We start from the raw sequence: 22282 nt of genomic DNA, 5'->3' as shown, positions 1-22282 counted from the left end.
TTGGAAAATTTGGATTAACCCAAATTAAGGAACAAGTCAGGCCTTCTGACAACCGGGATGGGTTAGCTTCGAGGCTTATCGTCCAAAACCCGTCTTGCTTTCATCGAATTAGATATTGCTAATGCTCTGGACAGATATTGCAGAAGAAAATAACTAGTCTATTCTGTCTGTTAGTCAATGCACTTTCGTCATGTGGCTGAGAAGCTACACCACCTAAACAAAAGGACAAATTTCTCAGAAGGGAATAGAAGCTTCCCAGAGAGCTTTCCTTTGCATTAATTTATATATAAATATCTTACCAAAGAGCCCTTCTTTTCTGGGTATTCTACATCATCAAAGGTTTTTGTTTATGTACTGATGCAAAATATCATTATAGAACGCACTATACTTTGACGATCGGACACCATACGTGGGCTTGCTCCATGCACACTCAGACTTCTATACGTATAAATACATCTTAAAATACTTGCATGAGTGCATGGATATTTTTATATAATACGAACATGAATCACCATCCACGCTTACCCATTTGGGCATATCAGATCTTGCCCCTAGTCACCAAATTGGGTAGGATTTGCTGAGCGAATGGGACCGAGACATCGAAGAACAGCCACATGAAATGCTTTTCAACGTTGGTTGGAAGCAATGGAGAGCAGCGCAAGATGACAAAACCATAAAAAGATAATCCATCGCCAAATGCGTGCACATCGATTGGTCAACTCTAACACGTATGCACCTTCTTTTGGGCAAACCAATGCGCAAGCGAAACCCTAGATTTTGGACAGGTAACTGCTTCATTGGGCACTGAGCACTAGACGTTTGCAGCTTTCTTGATTTAAGAAGCAATTTGCCATATTTAGCGAGCATGATTGGCTCTTGGGTTGAGTGATTAATGATAAAAAAATCGTGGGAGCCTTCCCCATGACATCTGGCATGAAGACAGAGGCCAAAGATTGCGGCCATGTCTCTTTTTTAGATCGTAATAGAGTTTTCCCCAGAAACATCATATCAAGCACATACCTTCGTTGAAAAAATTACTTTAAAACTACTCTTCATAAGCATCTTTAATCACACGACATGTATAGTAAGTACCTTGCTAATGATAATCATATATATACAAGCTTAACGATATGTAGACACCTAGTACAATAATACAAATCCTGGAGATTCAATTATTTGACATGCAAACAAACTACTTTGAAATGGTGCAATTTGAAAATAACTGGCCGCAACCAAACCTCAATCTGATGCAAGACCCACTACCAACAATCAGCCAAACACGTGGTGATATGATATCAATCCAAAACTTGGCCCTCACCACAAGCAACAAGAAATTTAACAATCCCCTCGCAATGTGTTCGCCTGGATAGTATGCACCATTTTTCAAATGCATATCCAGAAATTACAAATCTTTCTTCTGAAGTGGTTCCAAATGTTATTGGCTCGATTAGGATTCCAAGTCTTGAAAGATAGATAGTTACTTTGGAGTTTGGACTACTAACTTAGTGTGTAAATTAGTGACATGTATAAACTTGTAAAGTAACCCTGCCTGTAGCAAAACCTTGGACGCAACACCTAGAAAGTGACAGACAATCACATGCTACATATGTTGCCTAAGTATGATCATTATAGCCAAGAGTACATCAAATAGGAATCTTTGGTGATTACATAATATAACGTTTGACCCCATACATACTTTTCATTGGTGGTTTGATCCTATGACTAGGGTTTCACATGAACAATTATTTGACACAGCGAAGCCAGAAACAAAGTATGTTCTGATTTGTTTGGATATGTATGGGTTTCAACGTTGTCACAGCCTGGCAATTTTCAATGTACGTCCCACTCCCAGATTACTCCTACGTAAAAACAATGGAAGAATAACTTAAATATTGTTGTAAAAAATGTATTTACGTGTCTTGCATGTGCGACACCTGTTATATATGCATTGTCTATCATTTTATGAATTTACAATTAAATTGCTTCTCGATTTGTGCTACTTAATTAATGAAATCACCAACATTGATAAGCCCACATGACTGACAAGTGTCAGGACATGGAAGTTGCTAGATGTTTTCAAGCCTACTACTATGATGCCATCGTGACATATGCTTCAGCAAATCCTTATCCAAGAAAGGAAAAAGGTAACAAAGGATCGAGAATAATACCACAAAAGATTCTAAATTAATATGCCTGTAACATACTTAAAATCTTAAATCAATATGCCCCTCTCAAAATAACTCTAGTAATTTTTTTTTGGTAAGGAAAATAACTCTAGTAATTTCCGTTCAATGTTCTTGTTAAATTGCTAATGTGAATTACATGTGACAAACAACTCCTCTGAGATATACCCATCATGGAAATTCAGCATAAATGGCTCTTAGAAACAGCCTCGTCTTGGAAATTCAAGTTCGTCCAGTAGATCCTGAGCCACGGAACTTGGGCCATCTCAGGACAAGCATTCAGACGTAGGCAAGTGTATTATCTCCTCGCGAGCTCTACCATGGAAAACGCCCACATGATCGACAAGTGTCCCGGACATGGAAGTTGCCAGATGTTTTCGGACCTATTACACTATGATACTATCACAACATATGTTTTAACGAATCGTCATCAATAAAATTAAAAATCTGCATGCGATACACAAATGCAGGCTGAATAAACGCAGGAGTCCCTCCCAAGTAATCTTGTTAATTGTAGATAACAACAACCGCAGACTTTTCACGTCGACAAGGCAGGAAAAAGTCGATTCCTGTTCTTTAGGGAAACACAAGTTTTTTATTTATTATACGTAACGTCACATGAATTGGACGTGGCAGGCTTTGATAGGGACAATAATGCTGATTGCTGGCCATTTTTTGTTCTTTTATGTTGTGGTCCTCTGATTTGGAAACCATGGGCCTGGCAAGCGGACACGTAGTTGCTCAAAACTTGGCAAATATAGATTTATTTAATGATTATTATTGACTGGAAACCAGATAAACAGGGTCGGTCCGTACATGTTAAATAGTCATCCATGCAGATATTTTATATTTTCGTATCATGTCCCTGAGCTTATTTAATAAATTTTTATTGACGAGTACTCTTAAAATAATTGTTGAAATGTTTAAATGAAAGAATTTCATTCTTCAAGAAACATCGTCCATTTTAATTTTTTAGCAAGTGCTGTGAAATCATTTGTAATAAGACCTAAAAGTAAATTTAACCAATTCTCATCATATAAAAGTTGGAATCTAAAAATTTGGAAAATTCACTCATGATTTGGATTAAATAATTAGATAAGTAGGTACAACTTTTTTATTCGTGATGCGTGGGACTTGATAATGTTCTTTTTTCCTTTTAAAATTTGAAAAGAAGAATGTATCACCTTCTATAGTTTGAGATAAGACATCTTTGTTTCTTTTATTGGCAAGCAAGAATACTTTATGAGGTAGGTTGAATCATGAAAATTGGTGTTTTGAGAATTATAATAATGCTATAAGATGCTTTGCTTTGACTAATATTATACTATACCACATAAAAGGAAATCATCATATCAAAAGCTTATAAAGAAAATGGAAGGTCAAAATAATTTTGTCTTTCGGCCATAATTTCGACATTTTCTACTGTCCATCAAAGACCAAAACATCATGAGCATTATGTACTTTCGCTGCGAAGTCATATGATTTAGACTTTCTAAACTGCACCATTGTCAAAAAAAGTAATTGTTCTTCAAAAAGCGGAGGAACCCACAAAGATGCCTTTGAAAAAACAGCCCACAAAGCAAAATGATTCAATTCTAAGTTCTTGACCAGAGCATATCCAGAAAAAAAGAAAAGAAAAAATTCAACGTCAAAATAAATTAAATCTACGCTTTTCCATAAATAAAAATCGCAATCCTCATAATAAATGTTCCTATATTTCGGCAAATACAACCATGCCATTATTGCCACCATCTATTAAATGCTCATCAATATTACCGCATGCCTGTACTTTCCCTCCCAAGATAATTTTGACCAACTTTTCTATGAAAAAATTGAAAAAAAAAGAAAAATTATTTGACCAACCAATTAAGAAACCCATGCAAATAATATGATTTGTCAATTTGCCCTCGTGGACTCGTAGTCACTCGGATTTCTTCCCCTAATTCGTTGAAATAATCATCGGAAAGAGGGGTGATACGGTCTTTGCATTTGGAGCACGACATGGCACAGCTCGCTAGCTCAAGCTGTATAACGTGAAGCACGGGAGCCATGAAGCCATGCACATCAATAAATGAAAAAAATAAAATGAATAAATTCGGGAGGCCTTTTCGGAAAGTCTCATGAAAAGATGATACGTGGCGGCTTCGCGTTGGTGACAGCTAATTGTAATGTGAATCCCAGAAAAGCAAAAGAAGAAGGTGGCACTCTCCGCCGGGAATTGATGGATTTATTTGACATAGAGAATACAAGAGACCTTGTGATAGAGAGATAGGGAGAGAGAGAGAAAGAGAGAGAAAGAGAGGAAGGTATGAATTTTTTCTTTTAACCATACTCAGCACGAGGAATTTGTTCATTAGTACGTCCGATGACAAATTAATTACATGAAAAAATGATTACCACATGGTATGTTGTGGATGTTTTGAAATTAGCCCGTCTCCAAACGACAGAAATCCTATTGTGGATAGATGAATCGCCGTCGATTGCATGTGTTGACATCCTAATGATCACAATATCCACATTTTTTTGTCGCTAAAAGTTGGGAATAATGATGACTAATGGGGAACATCGTATGTTAAGATTTTCATTGACTAGAACACAAGCCACCTTTTTCCCTTCACACTTTGGCCCTAAACAAGGGTTACACGTCGCCTCTATGATCGACAGCGGACGGCACCAAATGCTTTTGACCCTCTCCCTCCCTCCCTCTCTCTCTCTCTCTCTCTCTCTCTCTCTCTCTCTCTGAAGGCCTTCTATTTATATCTTGACTTCCCCCGTAAGGACCCTACTGCAACGCACAACATCTTCAAATCTCTCTCTCTCTCTCTCTCTCTCTCTCTCATGAAGTGATTTTTAGGTGCACAGTTCTGCAAAGTTTACATTGCAGCGCAGCAAGGGGACAAGCAGAGAGGATGGGGAGAGCACCTTGCTGCGAGAAGAGCGGGTTGAAGAAAGGGCCATGGACCCCGGAGGAAGATCAGAAGCTCGTCGACTACATTCACAAGCACGGCTATGGAAACTGGAGGACTCTTCCCAAGAATGCAGGTACTTCACTCCTGTCCACTCTAGTATCTCCTCTTTAAATCTTCCTTCCATGCTTTGGCTTCTTTTGTGTGTTACGAAGTGAATTTACAGCAAGTGGTGCTAATGGGATTCTTGATCTCTTGTTTCTAGGGTTGCAAAGGTGTGGAAAGAGCTGTCGCCTGCGGTGGACGAACTACCTAAGACCGGACATCAAGAGAGGGCGGTTCTCTTTTGAAGAGGAGGAGACCATTATTCAGCTCCATGGCATTTTGGGGAATAAGTATGTCCTGCTCTTCTTTCTTCAGTTTGAATTGAGTTGAAAGTTTGATGATTTTGCATCTGAGAACTTATAGTTATATCCATCTTCGGTTTGATATTTAGGTGGTCTGCGATAGCAGCTCGTTTGCCCGGAAGAACGGATAACGAGATCAAGAACTATTGGAACACCCACATCAGGAAAAGGCTCCTCCGGATGGGAATCGATCCGGTGACGCACGCCCCCGCCTCGATCTCCTCGACTTGTCTTCTTTCGTGAACCCTTGTCTCTTCAACAACAGCTCGTGGGCTCAAGTGAACCTCTCCAGACTGCTCGGGATCGACCCCCCGATCGATCCCGAGCAGTTGAGGCTCGCAATGTTTCCGCTATCGTCCCAACATCAAAACTCGAACCCGGCTCCTCAAAATTTCCAAGAGAGCCAGCTAATAAACCAACAAATTCAAGAACTCCCCGGTTTTACTACAATGGCCTCCCCCTCGTTCAATTTCCTAATGAACCACAAGTATGTCAACCCAACTTGGTAGATGAATTCCCTTCAAATCCCACAGATCTCAGCTCTTCGAGTAATTCTCAGATGAGCGACTTGGCTTCAAGCTTGAAAGAAGATTACGTTCCATTCCCAAGATACGAGTACAACTACTGCAGCTCAGACCAATCACTAATCGACCGTCCATCGACTAACTCCGCCTTCAATTCTCATGATAGCTACCAAAGTTTCGGATCGTCCAGCCCGACAGCGATGAACTCGAACTCAACGTACATCACTGCCAGCACGGAGGACGAGCGGGAAATCAGCTACTGCAGCGACGTGTTAAAATTCGAACTGCCGGATCTTTTGGATGTGAATGAATTCATGTACTGTCAAGAACCGAGATGGTAAAAAAAAAAAAAAAGAGCTTGCCACAGTGGTTCTTGGATTTGTATGTTGTCGATAGGTTTAGAAGCTTTCTAGCTTCTTTCTCACCCCTTCTATTTAGCATTCTCAACATTGATGTACCTGATTCTTCCTTCAAGTTTTCATAACTTAAGCTTACTGTATGAGGAAGGCAAGATCGTCCTGATGTCCTCTTTTCTTTCTCTTTTATGATTTTTTATTGTGGTATGTTTCCATTATTGCCATCAAATCCTCTATTCTTTTTCTTTCCTTTGTCTGTCTTATCATCTTGACATTTGAAAGCCCTCCTCCATTGCGCATGCTATAGAAACATTTCTTGCCAAACATCATACAAAATCTCCCCCAATTGTTAACTGACGTTGCTTCCGAAAGATAAGAAAAGATTGGTCAAGGAATCCATCCATCAATCATCAGTCACCCCCACATATTTAAAATAAACCGAGCATACTATTAAGAGATAGAACACGTGAAAATGGCTTTATCACCGAGACAGATAAACCATCAACCCTTGATTTAAACAAGTGACTCAATTATCAGAGATTGCAAGTCTTTCCCGCAAAGTATAGAAATCAACATCAGCGCATGGAAATATATTATCGAGTTTCCCGTTCTAAAGATTAGGTATATACGGTATTTAATAAAAGTCGAATCCAAAGGACTGCAAAGCAGAAAATTAAACATAAGTTTCATTTGAATCATTGATGCACAGCATTCAAATAAATTTAGTACTTTAATTAACATCAAATCCATAATAATTTACTATTTAGGAAGTGGGTTTTTTATCGGAGTATCGTCATGCGAAAACAAAACTTGGAAACATCGATACAACATCAGGATTTATGTAATATCAAAAGCTAAGCAAGCCGAGAAAAATTCATCCTGTATACTTCCCCGACTCCGGCGGCAGCCTCGAGCCGCCGCCGCCGGCGACGGCGGCCGGAGCTGGGTTAGGAGAGTTGGCGCGGGGACACCTGTCCCCGCCACCTGTATGGGGGAACTGTCAACTTCACGTAGAAAGATGACCCGGAAGCAATTATTTTTTGCATGGGATTTGTATCGATGGAGTCTTGACCAAAGCGGGCGGGCACATTACGTGTCGACGCTGCACCGGCGAAACCGCGAACGGGCGCGGGCCCCACCGGGCGGAAAGGCCTCGAGCTTCATTTGAAATCCACGGGCGTGGTTATTGCGGCAGCTCCTGTCGTCCTCATCGATCCGCCATTAATGGCTCCCCTCCCCCCCAAGTCAAACTCCAGACAAACAGAGAGAGAGAGAGAGAGAGAGAGAGAGAGAGACGCAGGGGTGACGTCATCCCCTTTGCCGACACGTGTACTCCATTGCGCACACGGATGGGGGCCCGGCATCGAAGGCGGGAGACCTGTTGACCCGGTAGCGTAGTGCGTTTCCTTTCCCGTTCCTCGCGAGCGCTGCCGTGAGGAGAAAGCGATGATCCGCTGTGATCGGTTCATGATCAAAACTCATCAATCATTGCAGCCATCGGAAGAAGAAAACTGGGGATTGAAAGTACTATGAGCGGTGGGGCCCCCAGGAATCCGAGCGGGTCCTCTTTTTTAATGACTAAAATGTAAGAATTGACTTTGAATGACTGAACGATAATGATATCAGAGATTTTTTTTTTCGTGAACGTGGCTCGCGTCGCTTAATACTCAAGGATTTGTGTTCTATTGGTCCGACATTCGTCGAGTCGACCTTCTTTAAAGGCAATCCATACTATTTACAATTTTGTATCATTTTGTATATGATTTGATGTGATTAGATGATTTGATTCCATTACCAACGATTGCCCGTGATAAGAGGACTCTTTAGATATCGTACGAAGCATTGACTAGTCGCCCATCTGCACCTTATCTAGCATTTGATAATATTTTGGATACTATGGAATTATACTAGGTATTTTGAAAGGTACTCTTCAGTTATAGTATAAAACCATATGGTAAATAAATCTAAAGATAAATCTAGAAGTTAAATTGTGTTTTATTTTTACACAAAATTCCTTATTGATTGTTTATAGGGACTAAGTTTTGGATTTATATCAGATTACCACGTGTCTAGCTGATTGCTCATAGTGGGTTTTGCATTTGGATTAATGCTTGACTATGGCCAATTTATTCCAAATTGCACCTCTTCAAAATAATTTATTTGCATGCTGAAAAATTGAATCCATAAATTTGTACTATTGCACAGTGTCTACGTACCATTAAGCTATACTTGTACACATGTGATTATCATCGCAACGTAATTACTCTGCATGTCATGGTATTAACGATACACGTAAAAGTAACTTTTCAATGGTGTTATGTGCTCGATATGAATTCTAGCGTTCGACCAAGAGAAAGAAAAGAAAAAAAGAATTCTTGTGAATTCTCTATTATGATCAACAAATCCTGAGTATTTAAGGAAAGATCTGTCTCAAATGTCAAACGAAAGAATAGCCCCAAAGAGGCAAAAATGATGCTGCTAAACTCTCTCGCTTTAGGGATGCAATCAATCCATGTTACCCATTCTACAGGCCAATCCCTTCATGCACGTAATCCATACATCACTTACACGTCAAACCAATCCTCTCTCTCTCTCTCTCTCTCTTTCTAAGATGAATTTCGGCGTAGAAAGACGAAGACTTTATGGCCCTCGACGTGTCGAAAACGAAGATGAACATGAGGTATAAAAGGTACGGCCACGGACCGACCATATCTGAAAATTAAAAGCCTCTCGCTATCTGCCTCGACCGCCCAAAGAAAAAGCACTCGGAAAATCCTTCCACCGTCGCGTCCTCGGTTTCGCGATTCGGAAGGGTTTCCAACTCCCGCAAGTGGCCTCAGGTCCTCGTTCGAAGACTTCTCCTTTTTATCCTCCCCCTTTCCATGTCTTCTTGGTTCCCCTTTGTTGTTTTCCCTCCTTCATGATTGAACTTCCCTCGTTGACATTTTCACATGTTTCTGAGTAAATGATCCGATTGACTTTTGAGATGGAGATCTCTCAACTTGGTACGTCGGGTGCCTCTTTCCATGCTTTCGTTGATCCCCTTTATTGCTTTCCCTACTTCATGGTTGAAATCCCTAGTTGACATTTTTACATGGCTGTGAGTAAATGATCCGATTGACTTCTGAGTTCGAGATCTCTCGATTTAGGACACTGGGTGCCTCTTTTATGAATAAGAAATATGACCCTTTTGTCGCTTTTTGTTGCACTCGAAGGAACAACATTTGTTTATTTCTTGGGGAGATGAGGGGAGGCAAGAGTCCAATAGTCCAAAGTTTAGTCAGTCCCACTTAGGACTATTTGTTATTGTTTTAGGTAAAATGAAGAGACGCGTGTACATTAGAAGTCCTATGATTTATATACAAAGGACAATCAAGTTTTGAAACTTAAATCGTGCAGCCAGCCATTAAAACTCATCAAAATAGTGTAGTGAATTATTTCCATTTACTCGTTTGTTTTATGAAAAATTGTCTAATATAGCTTTAATCTATTGTACGACGGTTAATTCAATTCTAAATATTTAATTGTGCCAATTTAATTTTGAATCTTTTTTACGATTGATCAATTTAGTTATAACAACCAATTTTGGGAGGCAAACGCTAAAGAGGATGCTTGGTTGTCCTAAGTGACATTGTCAGTTATGATATGGATAATTGTTGTAATTTTTTAATTTTCTGAATTTTTATTAATTTTCATTATTTATCTTATTTGTTTCTATTTTATAACTGTCACTAGCTAAGGATCAGCAACCTTCACCAACCACTCAACAAAAGCCTTCGAGCCGTTGCTAGCAATGGGCAAGGCCTAATGAAGCCCTTGCTAGCTGCAAGCCCAATCTAGTAGGGGCCACTGGCCCTTAACAATAAAAAAAAAATTAATAATTCAAAAAAAAAAATTACATGAAAGGATTTACAAAAAATCTCACATTAACACCAGCCGTATCATGTAATACAGTGAACATTCACGTCAACAATTTGTGGCTAGAATTTGTCATGACTATTATTGAAAAATTATTGAAAGATTTAGTACAAAATTGTCATATCTTGAAAATCTTAGAACTGAATTGACATCATACAAAAGGTTTCTTTAGACAATTATCTCTCTGTTTTAAGTGAAGGAATTATCTAATGTGGACCTAATCAATTAACCGTTCTGGTGTTCCAATCTCATCTCAGTCTCCTTTAAGCTGCCATTGTCGTGCCGTCGCGACTATCCTCCCATGATGCCGTCGCGACAACCTCTTTCTTGCATCATCGTAGTCTCGTCAAATTGACGCATCGGAGACAGCGTTCGGGGGAGGAGTCTTAGGTCTTGATGGCGGAGGAGTATAGTGCAAAGAGGTTGGTCTAATCCTTTGGGCCAGGCGACGGTGGTGGTGGTGGTGGAGGATGAAGGTCTATTTTTGCTGGGTGTACGAGCCTACTTGATGCCACATTTACGAATTGTAGTCAAAACTATATTGCAGAAGAGGAAAAATATTAGAGCAAATCCATGTTGCAGTTTCCATCAATCAAAACAGACCGAGTCACCAAAAATGTACTTAATTGCACTAGATGAATTTTCCAATACATAAGGTGCGTTGACTTCACAAAAATGAATAATTTAGAAAATAATTTTTTTTTTAAAATTAATGTCTTATATCGCTTGTAAATATAAATAAACGAAATATTTTTTTCATCATCCTTGAAAATATTTAGACATTAATTATCATCGATAATGAAAACATTTTGTATTAACTAATTGTTTTTGGTAATACAAGTGATTATTTTTTGGAAAATGTTTTTGAAGTCATTCGTCTTCTGGAAAAGAAACAGAGCCTTAATTACACTTTATAATAATAATAAAAAGTGGACCTAAGGTGATCATAGCGCGATGAAAAATTCATACTGTAATTCAATTTATTGGCCTTATGATTTTACCAAGTAAAGGTGGAAATCTGTCTCACTAAGAGGCCAACGCATTGTCTTTATTATGATCCAAAGAATAAATATTAGGAATCCAGAACAATATAGTTACCCGCAATTCCACATGTATTATACTGTATAAAATTTCAAGCGATGTATAGATTACAAATGACCAATTTGAAGTAGATATTTTGTGACATATATCAGCAAATTGTGTATGATTGTCGCTCGTGCGTAAGAGTCAGTGTTGACATTTTTTAGATCATAGTCAATCTACCCTAAAAACTTATCATTTTAAGAAAATACAAGTTAATACTAAGGATACATTCTGGAGATATTAGGGATTTAGATTAAAAAAACTTATTTACAAAATCAATTTATAAGATAACATGATAGAACGTTTTAGGTACTTAAATATGACTTGCTCATTTAAATATTTCTCTTAGAGTTTGATACCCATATACGACTTCTCGACTTTCCGCTTATGACGTCCTTATGATATTCTAGAAAGGTGTACTTTTATTTAGGTAAAATAAGAACATTATTACTTAGCGAAGATATTTTCTCCTTTGCTTACACGTGTGCCCACTAATCTTTTGACCTCCCATGTATTTAAGACTGTATCATAGTCAAGTCAAATGATAGGAATCCTCAACAATCTGCTATGAAGTGCTGGACCTCTTTTCTTTTCTTTTTTTTTTTTTTTTTTTTTTTTTTTTTGTTAGAAAGATTGGAGTTTCATTAACTAGATAAAGTTTGAAAATTCAAGTTCAAAGCATCTTGAGCAAAGTAATTATCAAAAGGCTTTGGAGAAAAAGAGGCCCAATTTCTAGATAGGGCTTTCATTTGCTTTGGGCTTTCACAACCCAGTCAACAACTTGGGTAGTCTCTCCAAACTAGCTGGACTTAAAAAGCAAAAATTTTGATTAGTTATAGGAAATTGCACAGGAAGTCCTAATGCAATTAAATCCTAAACCATTCAATTGGTTTGATTGAGCTCACATCCTCATTAAAAAAGGGCAATCAAGTCATTTTGATTAACAATACCTAAAATTGCTCACGTGTCACCCAAAAAAATTACTTATCTGGCATCCTTAAATTGCACTTTTATGATTGAATTGTGTCTTTCAATAGAAAGTCAATTGACTTGGCCAAACCAATTGAAAAATATAGGAGTCACTTGCATTTTTCGATGAAGGATGAGAACTTACTCGAACCAATTGAAATGTCTAGGACTTGATTGTATTGTTCGGTAAAGGATTAAGACTAATGATGTGATTTTCCCATTTGTAAGGTCACACGATAGACTTTTTTTTTCAGTACTTGAATATGACCTGCTCGCTTAAATACTTTTTTTTAGAGTTTGATGCAAATAGATGACCTGTTAGTTCTAAGTTAACAGAGTGTGTATCCATAATAGTACCCATAATCTGTCATCGTCTCAACTTTTCACACGTAATGTCCCTAGGATGTTCTAGAAAGGTGTACATTCATTAAGGTAAAATAAGAAGCATTTTATTACCATGAAGTAGATATTTTCTTCAATAACTAGTGTTATGCTACTTATGTGATCTCCCATATCTAGCGGATCTCTCTCTTAGGAACATTCAAGGATAAAAAAAAGTCCATGAAAAATCTGGTTTCGGAAGACTCCATCATGAGTTGTCGTGATCGAAATGCCACATGTGATGTGACCATTGTAGTCAAATTCAATGAATCACTATTAGAATTGGTTGCGTAATGAGTCGGGAAACGTGTAAGAAATTGATGTGATGTGACACATATTAAACTCCTATAAATTCTAAAATTGATGTGATGTGACACATATTAAACTCTTATAAATTTTAAAATTGATAACTCAATTGGCCAAGCCCAATAGAAAAACTTCATTTCATTACGCATTTCCATACAATCAAATGGAAAGCTCTAGAAGAGTCATTTTCTAAGAGCCCAAACTATATGATAGAACAAGTGCATCTCTATTTGATGGGGCCAAGGATTCCTTCTCCTATATTATCAGGGTCAATTATCTTAAATCACTTATAACATTAACTACATTATTTTAATTGGGTATGGCCACTCTTAGGTATGGACAACTACTTAAAGCATTAGATGCACATAAAGTCAAATTGAATAATTCATGATTAGAATTGGTTGCATAATCAATTGGTAGACGTGGAAGAAATAGATGCTACACATGTTAATTTTATAAATTCCAAAACTTAATATTTTTTTCTATTTGAAATGACTTAGCTTGATAAGAAAATCTCAATTCGTTGCATCTTTCAATACAATCAAATCAAAAGTTCTAGAGAAATCATATTTTAGGAGCCCAAACTATATGATGGAACAAGTGCATCTTTATCTTATGTGGGCGAAGACTCCTTCCCGATACTATCACGGTATGTTATCTCAAATCACTTATACCATTAATTACATTACTTTAACTGGGCAAACTCACTTTGAGGTATGAATCATTATTTAACGCATCAAATGCACATAAAGTCATCATTGAACGACTATCGCATGTTATAAATTTTTATATTTGAACATTTTCGAAAATGCCAACATGAATATAATGTTTGGCTCAAGCTTCAAGTTTTGGTAAAGTTTTGTTGCGAAGTCGTCTACTATAAGGAAAAATGCTATCTCATTGGACCTTTGATCAACACTGAGTATCTTTGCACAAAATACCCTAGAAGAATCAGTTTAAAAACCGACTCGATAACGGGAGCAATTCCATGCTCAAAACTATTTCCTTACTTTTTCGACGAATCAAAATTCTCTATAAACAAACTCGAGCTTGCTAGAGATAACTTTTTTCTGAAACAATCTAACAAGAAAATATCGACGATTGCATAACAATTATCGCCACAGACAAACACATAAGGCGAGTAGTAGTGATGAATACATCCAAATACTTCCTAGTAGATATGCAATCATTAAGGAAATTTGTATCCTAAATCAACATACTCTAATCTAGCTTCCCAAATATAGGAACTCTAGATCCAATACTGCTTCCAAATCCAGACGACCAAAGTAGTACAAAACCTCGAAAACTCTGGCTGTGCCGCCGCCACCACCGACCCAAACATAGAAACATAATTGAGTGCAGCGCCGGCGAAACCGATCCCGTTCCGCCCTAGCAAGAACTGCCCCGGAAACGTGGAACCGAGCGATTTCATCAACGCTGCACTCAATGATGTTTCTGCATCTTGGTAGTTTCCCGTCTCCTCGAGCATCATCATCATCAAGATCTGAAGCTTTCGTACATCCGGAGACGGTCTTTTATACTGTAGTCACCATGAAGGTGCAGTACACGGTGACCTCGGATTCCTCTTGTACTGCCCTCTCGATCTGCTGAACGAGGGGGGAGCAGAGGTTTCGGGTCTTGTCGGGGAACGTCATTGCGTGGGGAGGAAAAGAGGGGGGGATGTCCCTGTACTTCGTTGTTGTACTGGACTCTTGTACTGCAATCTCGTCTCCTTCCCCCTGCCAACCACCGAATCTTTGAAGCCGTCGTTCGTCGAAAAGGATGCCGAAGCCCGGCGTCACATGACGACTGATCAGCTGAATTTTTGTACTTGAGAATTTGAAGAGTTTTATGCAAATTCGCAGCTTGAATAAAGATGTTTTTATTGGGTTAATAACGTTGAAATCCTAAACTTAATAGCTTCGTGATACGTATACTCTGAACTAATAATCTTTTTCATGAAAAATTTTAAATCAGTACCGATGATAGATCTGAGTTGGAGGCGTTGGTTTTCGGATTTTTCTGAGATCAAAATTAGTTTGGAGTATATATATTATAAGACGAAAAATAGTTCGAGATGAATGTATAATTTGAAATTGCGGTATCGTAATTTTTTACCACTTGGGAGCTACTGCATAATATCATAATAGCGAAAGATTGGAGACTGTTGCATCTTCCGAATACTTCGGTACATGATTTTATTGATTGATACTTTATTGATCACACATTAACTCGTGAAGTCTGATGTAATGCGCGTCCTCGGTTGTAAAATTACAAATTACGCTGCTCGTAACAGTAACGTCTAACCTGGTATACATGAATGATTAAGGGTTGCCAATTGGAACTAGAACCTAGTTCAGAAATGTAAATAAGAGCCTCGGTACGTGACAAATTGAAAAGTGGGAGTTCCGTTAGAGAGGTATGACAACACTGCTATTGCAGTGGTATCGATTTACGCAGGATTTGAGTAAGTACATATATGGAAGTGTACGTACAAAATGAGGAGCCTAAAACCAAACATCAAAGAACAGTGTAGACTTGACAGACTATGCTATATGAAAATTAAGTCACACCTGATCCCCAGTATCTGATTCTATGCTGCATCACAACCCTCAAGGAAACATACGCATTGAGTTAGAGCAAGGGTGGTTGGACATTGCAGCTAGTAAGCCTCCAATGTTTTCTGTTTCCATTCACAATGATCATGATCGTTTTATACATCACGGAAGGAAAAAATCTGCCAGATATTTCGGGGGAAATTTCTCTTGCATTCAATGGATCATCACAGATTCATGAGTGGGGAAATGACTGCAAAATGGTTGAGTTCCGAAGTTACACAATGATGAGATGACAATACCAAATTCCGTGGAGAGAGAAGGAGAGTGAGCTGAACCGGGAAGTGTGAACTGAATGATATTCTTAAAGCATTGATCAGTGAGTTTCTCATCAAATTCTAAGTATATATGAACTTACCTCTCACTCAACCAGATCGATCTATTTGCAGATTTGGGCAGCTGCTGACATCATATCGAGGAAGTACTATGAACCCACTGCTGCTTAGTTTAGGCAAGCAGCGCAGTCGTACTCTTGACAATGAAGAACCTGCTGAGCTGCCTACGAATATAGTTTCCAAGCTTTCACAAGAGTCTATCTCAAGAACCTCCAGGTTTTGCGGTAATTCAGATGAGGGAGAAACTTCTTTGAGCTGGGGACAAGACTCTATTTTGAGCTGTTTTAGTTTTTTGAAGCTCGTCGGCTTCACTTCCCGATTACATATGGTCTTCAGCCTAGCAGCATGAGAAATATGGAGAGTTTCCAGATTTTCAGCTTCTCCAAGCACTTCCTCTAAATTCTCCAGATACGGACACTGTCCCACTTTCAGTACTCGCAGGGAGACCATCATAACCCCAATTTTCTCAAGCTTATTTAATTCCATAAGATCCAAGGTCTGCAAGTTACATTCTGCGGCCATGCCAGGGCTAAATAGCTCTTTCATTTCATCACAAGATTTTATATGGAGGGTTCGGAGCTTCTTTGGCAGATCGGACAATGGGCAAAGGTTCTTCAGAATTGGACATCGTCTCACTTTCAGCACTCGCAGAGAGACCATCATAACCCCAATTTTCTCAAGCTTTGGTAATTCCATAAGATCCAAGGTCTGCAAGTTACATTCTGCAGACACACCATGGTCAAATAGCTCTCTCATTTCATCACAAAATTTGATTCGGAGGGTTTCGAGCTTCTTTGGCAGCTTGGACAATGGGAAAATGTCTGTGAGCATTGGGCAACACTCTACATACAAGCTCTTAAGACCTCCAAAGACCTCAACCTGTACTTTATCATCACATATGCATCTTAAGGAAGAGAGATTACATAGATAAAGAAACTCAAGCTTTCCTGAAGCTCTGGCATCTTCTTGTCTATCAACTATACTCTTGATACTTATGCACCTTTCAAGCCAGCAGCTCTTTATTGATTTCAAATTCTCTTTAACAAGTTCAGATAAGTGACTAAAAGAGCTATCATCAATTAACGATATGTGATCGGCATGCTCAAGAACACTTTCAGGTAGACTGGATTTGCAATAGGATCCATGGATCTCCAGATACCGACCTAGCTCTTCATGATGAGGAATTCTTCCCTGAGACTTGATATCAGTCAGTAGGCCCCAGTCTCCAAGGTCGTATATCCTTCCATCTTCATTTTTGGAAAGCCAAACACAAAAGTGGAAGTTTTGGAAGTATGTATCCCACAAATCAGAATTTTCCTCCACGAACTGGAGAAATCTGGTACCACACATTGATATGGAAGGCCATTCAGAAGATGCAGAGTTCTCAGAACTTAGGGACCTACAACCTCCCAAGTTGAACTCCTTTGGAATATATTTTATCTGCTTCCAGTCAATTTCTTTCATATGCTTCATATCCTCCAGATTGAGCTTCCTTAGACTAGTCAGATCTGAGGTTTTATAAGGATATTCTTTCAGTTTTGTCCTTGAAAGATCTAGAACCCCCAACTGGGTAAGAGACTGCAAATCTTTCAAATCTTCCAAATCTGCACAATCTTTTAGCAGTAGTTGTTGGAGGTTGCTAAAACTCTCGAGGCAAAGCACAGGCTCAACTTTGGTCCCAGATAGATCCAGCAGCTCGAGCTTCTTTAGGTCATCCAGCTTCGACACTTTACAGGAACAATTTCTCAGATGGAGTTCCCTAAGGTCAGTGAGGCGGGACAGAGATGGCAATACTTGAAACTTTATTTCAGAAAGGTCCAGAATCCTTAGTTTGCTCATATGGCCAAGAAATTCAAGTTTGTTCACAGATTCTGCACCATGGAGGTCGAGTACCTCTAGGTTTGACAAATATTCCAAGGAAGGGACTTTGAAGTTGGGGCACTTTCTTATTTTCAGTTCACAAAGGCTGATAGGAAAGCAATCTGGCAGAAGGCTTTCAATTTTAGTATCTGAGAGATCAATCGTCTTCAGGTGAGATATGCCCCGAAAGGAGTCATTGCTTGTTATCACTAACCCAGAGCATCCTGAGAGATCAAGAACTTCCAGTTTCTGAAGTTTACTCAAGCTTTGCAACTCAGTAAGACATTTACAATTCTTTAGCGAGAGGAAACGAAGTTCAGAATGCTCAGGAAGTGATGGGAGAGCTTTTATTTTAGTATTTGAGAGGATGAGTCGGCGAAGGGAAATAAGATGTCCAAATGAATCATCTTCAAATCCTTCCAACATATAGGCATCAGAGAGGTCCAGCTCCTTAAGGCCTTTGAGGCTCTGCGTGGATGGCAATTTTCGAAGGTCAATGCAACCACTCAAAAGAAGATGAGATAAGCTGTTGATGTTGCTAGGTAGCTTATTCACAGCACTACCCGTGAGATCAAGGACTCTAAATTTAGTTTTAGTTTCTTGAGAATCATCTTGCACTTCTTTCAAACATATTGTCCTTGAAAGAACGACAATCTCAAGTTTAGTTAAAGGTCTTAGGGTGGGAAGTCTTGCCAGAAATGAACAGTCACTTAGGAGGAGTCGAGTGAGCTCTCCCAAATTGTGAAAAAAGGGCAAGCGCCCAATCTTGGTTTCAGAAAGATTGAGAATTTGAAGTTTCTGGAGCGAATTGAGGGTCCTGACCTGGATATTTTCGAAAGAATCTGAACCAGAGAAATCAAGCACTTCCAGCTTTGCCAATGAAAACACTTCCTGTTTTGCTGCTTCCTTTTTCCTCAACAAATTAGTATCACACAGTAGTTTCAAATTGGGGCACTTTCTAAGAATGAGCCAACGGAGTTCTCTCCGATTTAAGACAGAAGTAGGAAGCCACTTAATGCCAATTTCAGATAAGTTAAGCGATCTAAGATCTTTCATGGGCTCGAAAAGATCATCATGGATTTGCTTCACCAAACAAGCACCAGATATCTCAAGCACTAGTAATTTCGTAAGTTCCTTGATCTCATCTACACTCTCCAATAAATGACAGCCCCTCAGTACAAGTATTTGAAGCTCCTTCAATGTTGGAAGTGGTGAGGGTAGCTTTTTGAACATCGGTTTTAAGATGACCAGGACTTTAAGTTGTTGGAAGAATCTTTCAGGGAGTCCCCTGCAAAAACGAGCACCATCAATAAGGAGTGTGGATATCTCATTACCATTCCCACTATCAATAAGCAGCGTGGACGTCTCACTCCTTTTCCTACAACTTGTCTTGACCATCCCATCGGTCTGTATAACCCGCCCAAGACCAGCCCAAGTTTGGTCATTCAGCACACTAGCCATGCCAACACATGCATACCCACTAAGTCCATCACGTCGGTGATCAGTGACTCTCAAAGCATCACTTTCCATATAAACATGACTATTCTCATTTTCTCTTAGAAATCCACGATCTTTGAGCTCCATCAGAGTACGATGTGCTTCCTCATAGGCCATCTCAATATGATCGTAGCGATCAAAATACCCTTCCAGTAACCAGTGGGTTATCAGCTCATTGTAGTGGATGCTTTTGTCACAGGCATTGACACTATCATGAGGGGCAAATAAGTATCTGCAGTGCCAACAGCACTTACTGAGGGTGCTTGGCAACATTTCATACCCATGCTGCCACAATGAACGGATATCAGCAGATTCGATTATAGATGCTGCTTCTTCAACTGCACTGTCCAATTCAGAGTCCTTAACACGATTCACGGCTTCTACTATCATATTTATTACCCTAGCATGACCTGAGCTACTTTTTTCAATAGCTGCAAACAGTCTTTGAAACCCTGTTGCCCTATAAACTTCCTCCGTCACCCTCTTCTGCAGTAAATTCGATGAGTCAACATAAGACATGAATTCGACTTCATGTGATCTTCTATCATCTGTCTGAATAATATCACCATCTCCCTCGTCGCCAGTACCGATATTACTGCCACTTCTCGTGATTAAAACCTTAACAAGGTGCTCAGGGTGATGAAGGAGGTCTCTTAAAGCAGTAAGAATTGTCTTTTCGTCCATATCCAGAACTACAAGAAAATATGGATCTTTTCCAGCCCCAGGAGCATCTTTCCGATCAACCTTTACTGCTGCTTTTGATTCAGGCTTTCCAGACTTCTTCTTTTCAGGCTTTGCAGCTTTCATTTGTTCGAGTTTTGCATATTTCATCAAGTCAAGCCTTTTCTTTATTTCCTGTTTCACATCCACTACTTGCTCCTGCTGCTCCATCTCAGCATTGTCATCTTCCTCCCCCACCTCATTAGAAGGAAATGCAGACAGCCGAATGGCAATATATTCAACAAGAGATTTGCCTTCAAAATTATATCCTGGGTCCACCCAAATAGTTCCATAGCAGGAGCCCATGAGGCTGGCAGAATCACTTATCTCTTTTGCCATCCATGTTATAAGCACTCCAGCTTCTCCAGAAAGGACAACTGTTTTCACGTTATCATCACTTAAAGAAGCTAAAACCTCTTGTTTCCGAGTTTCCAGAGAATCTGTCGAGTTTGCCATCACTGGAAAATGCCACTGTAAAAATAGGACATTGTTAAGAATGATTTTCTTTTCTTTTTCCTTTTTGCTGAACTATTCTTCTGAGTTAATCGTAGAGAACAAATTCAACTCAGCTGTTCCACATATACCGTTTAATATGGTGCTTCAATACAAGCATGTGTTGTCAAATCTCAATACAAAGGCTCCAAAAAGGGGGGAAAAGACCTTCAGGAAGAAAAATTTAATCACTCTTGTTGCGAATATGCCTTGAGTTTGAGTCCTTAAAAAAAGGCAGATCCAAGTTGGTTTCCTAGTTCGAGTAGGTTTCCTTATTTGAGTGGTTTACAAATTTAATTCCTATTTTGGATCAAATATTATACATATAAGAGATGGAATTTCACTTGATTATTGCACATTAGAGCAAATAGGAGTGGAGCTTTTCTCTCTGTGAGTTATCTGGGTAAGTAGTCTATGAAAATTTGTGATATATCACTTCTGAGTTTTGCTTTGAGTGTGATCTAAGATTGGGAAAGACTTGAGCGATTGTACACTCTATACTCTCCAGATTCATAGCAGATTTCTTTGTGGCTGGTGTTTTCATGGGGTAGGTACTGACACTTAGATCAAGTCAAGTAAATCTCTAGTCTCTATCGTTCTTCGTCGGTTTCTCTGGCAATTTCTTTTTATGCATTAGACTTTAATTGCAAGATCCATTAGCTTCCACATTATTACACAACATTTGTTATCATAAATAAATTTAGGCTTTTCTAGAGTTGATTTGGACCTTTTGCTTGTTTGATCATTATTTGAAAAAGTTTCTTTTGCAATTATATTTGGAGCAAGAGCTGAGATTGAGAAGTACACTGGGAGGAACCACTTTGGGTTGTGAAGCAATAAGATGTGTGCCTTGTAAACAAAGGTTTGGCAAACGTGTTGGATGGCGAGGATAAATTACTAGATGTGATAAAAAAAAATGCCAATAAGGTAGAGTTGATGGAGGAGACAAAAAGAATAATCCTGTTGAATCTATTGCATGAGGTTTTTGATTGAAGAAGCCGAAGAGAAGAATGCCACGCATTATGGGCAAGGTCACTATCTCTGACAAAGGCTTTGAATAACTGCTCGTATATGCTTAAATTGATGTTTTTATTCCCGGTGGTTGGCAAATCCATCAAAGCCCATTAAGATTAACTTTTACAAAACTCAGGATGGACTTGACAAAAGTCAATGTGGCCTTCCTTGATGATATATAAGGCATGATGTTATTGGCATCTCTATCAAATTTCTTTTAGTACTGAACATATTCACTGCTGTATGAGCACACTACAATTACCTAGGAAGAGGTAAAGTCCACCTTTTTTTCTAAGGAGTGGCAAAGTTTACAAGAAGATATATTAACAACTTACGCGATTCAGTTCAAATGTCAGTAGCTACTCCACAAGGAGGGCTGGCCACCAAGAAATTCACAATGAATTCAGAGAGTGTATGGTTTACAAATTGCTAGATCACTCAAGTGTTTCTCAGCTCCCAATTACACTCAAAGCAAACAGTGTTATCACACAATCTTTCATGGAGAAATCACCCTAAAAACTCACAAAAAGAAAGTCTTAACACTCCTCTTTTTTGTTCTAGTGTGTAATGACCAAGTGAATTTCCGTCAACCTGGAAACTTGCCAATGTAAAACTTGTTTATTGTTTTGTCAAACACAAATGTTGCTCATTATTACTTCCAAACTTTAGGAGCCCCCGGTACAAGAAGAATGACTCTGTTACTTATAACCAATGTG

General features: G+C 38.9%; 2 protein-coding genes across 2 annotated transcripts; one reads left to right on the top strand and one right to left on the bottom strand.

Annotated features, from left to right (window-relative positions):
* The first annotated feature begins 4959 nt into the window (after positions 1-4959).
* Positions 4960-6565, top strand: LOC104445519 (transcription factor MYB74). Its single transcript, XM_010059421.3, is given in 4 exon segments — positions 4960-5225; positions 5355-5484; positions 5586-5698; positions 5701-6565. Coding segments are annotated over 4 exon segments (681 nt in total). The 5' UTR covers positions 4960-5092; the 3' UTR covers positions 6006-6565.
* Positions 6566-15455: 8890 nt separating this feature from the next.
* Positions 15456-20516, bottom strand: LOC104445518 (putative disease resistance protein At4g19050). The gene is made up of 2 exons (XM_039317859.1): positions 16007-20516; positions 15456-15841 (listed from the first exon to the last, which is right to left on the bottom strand). Exon 1 carries the CDS (start codon positions 20514-20516, stop codon positions 16014-16016), a length of 4503 nt encoding a protein of 1500 aa, XP_039173793.1. The 3' UTR covers positions 15456-15841; positions 16007-16013.
* Between the last annotated feature and the right edge of the window lie 1766 nt (positions 20517-22282).

Source organism: Eucalyptus grandis, chromosome 7, assembly GCF_016545825.1.
Source record: "Eucalyptus grandis isolate ANBG69807.140 chromosome 7, ASM1654582v1, whole genome shotgun sequence".
NCBI lineage: Eukaryota > Viridiplantae > Streptophyta > Magnoliopsida > Myrtales > Myrtaceae > Eucalyptus > Eucalyptus grandis.
The sequence above is the reverse complement of the archived record's forward strand: the minus strand, read 5'-3'. Positions and strand labels throughout refer to the sequence as shown.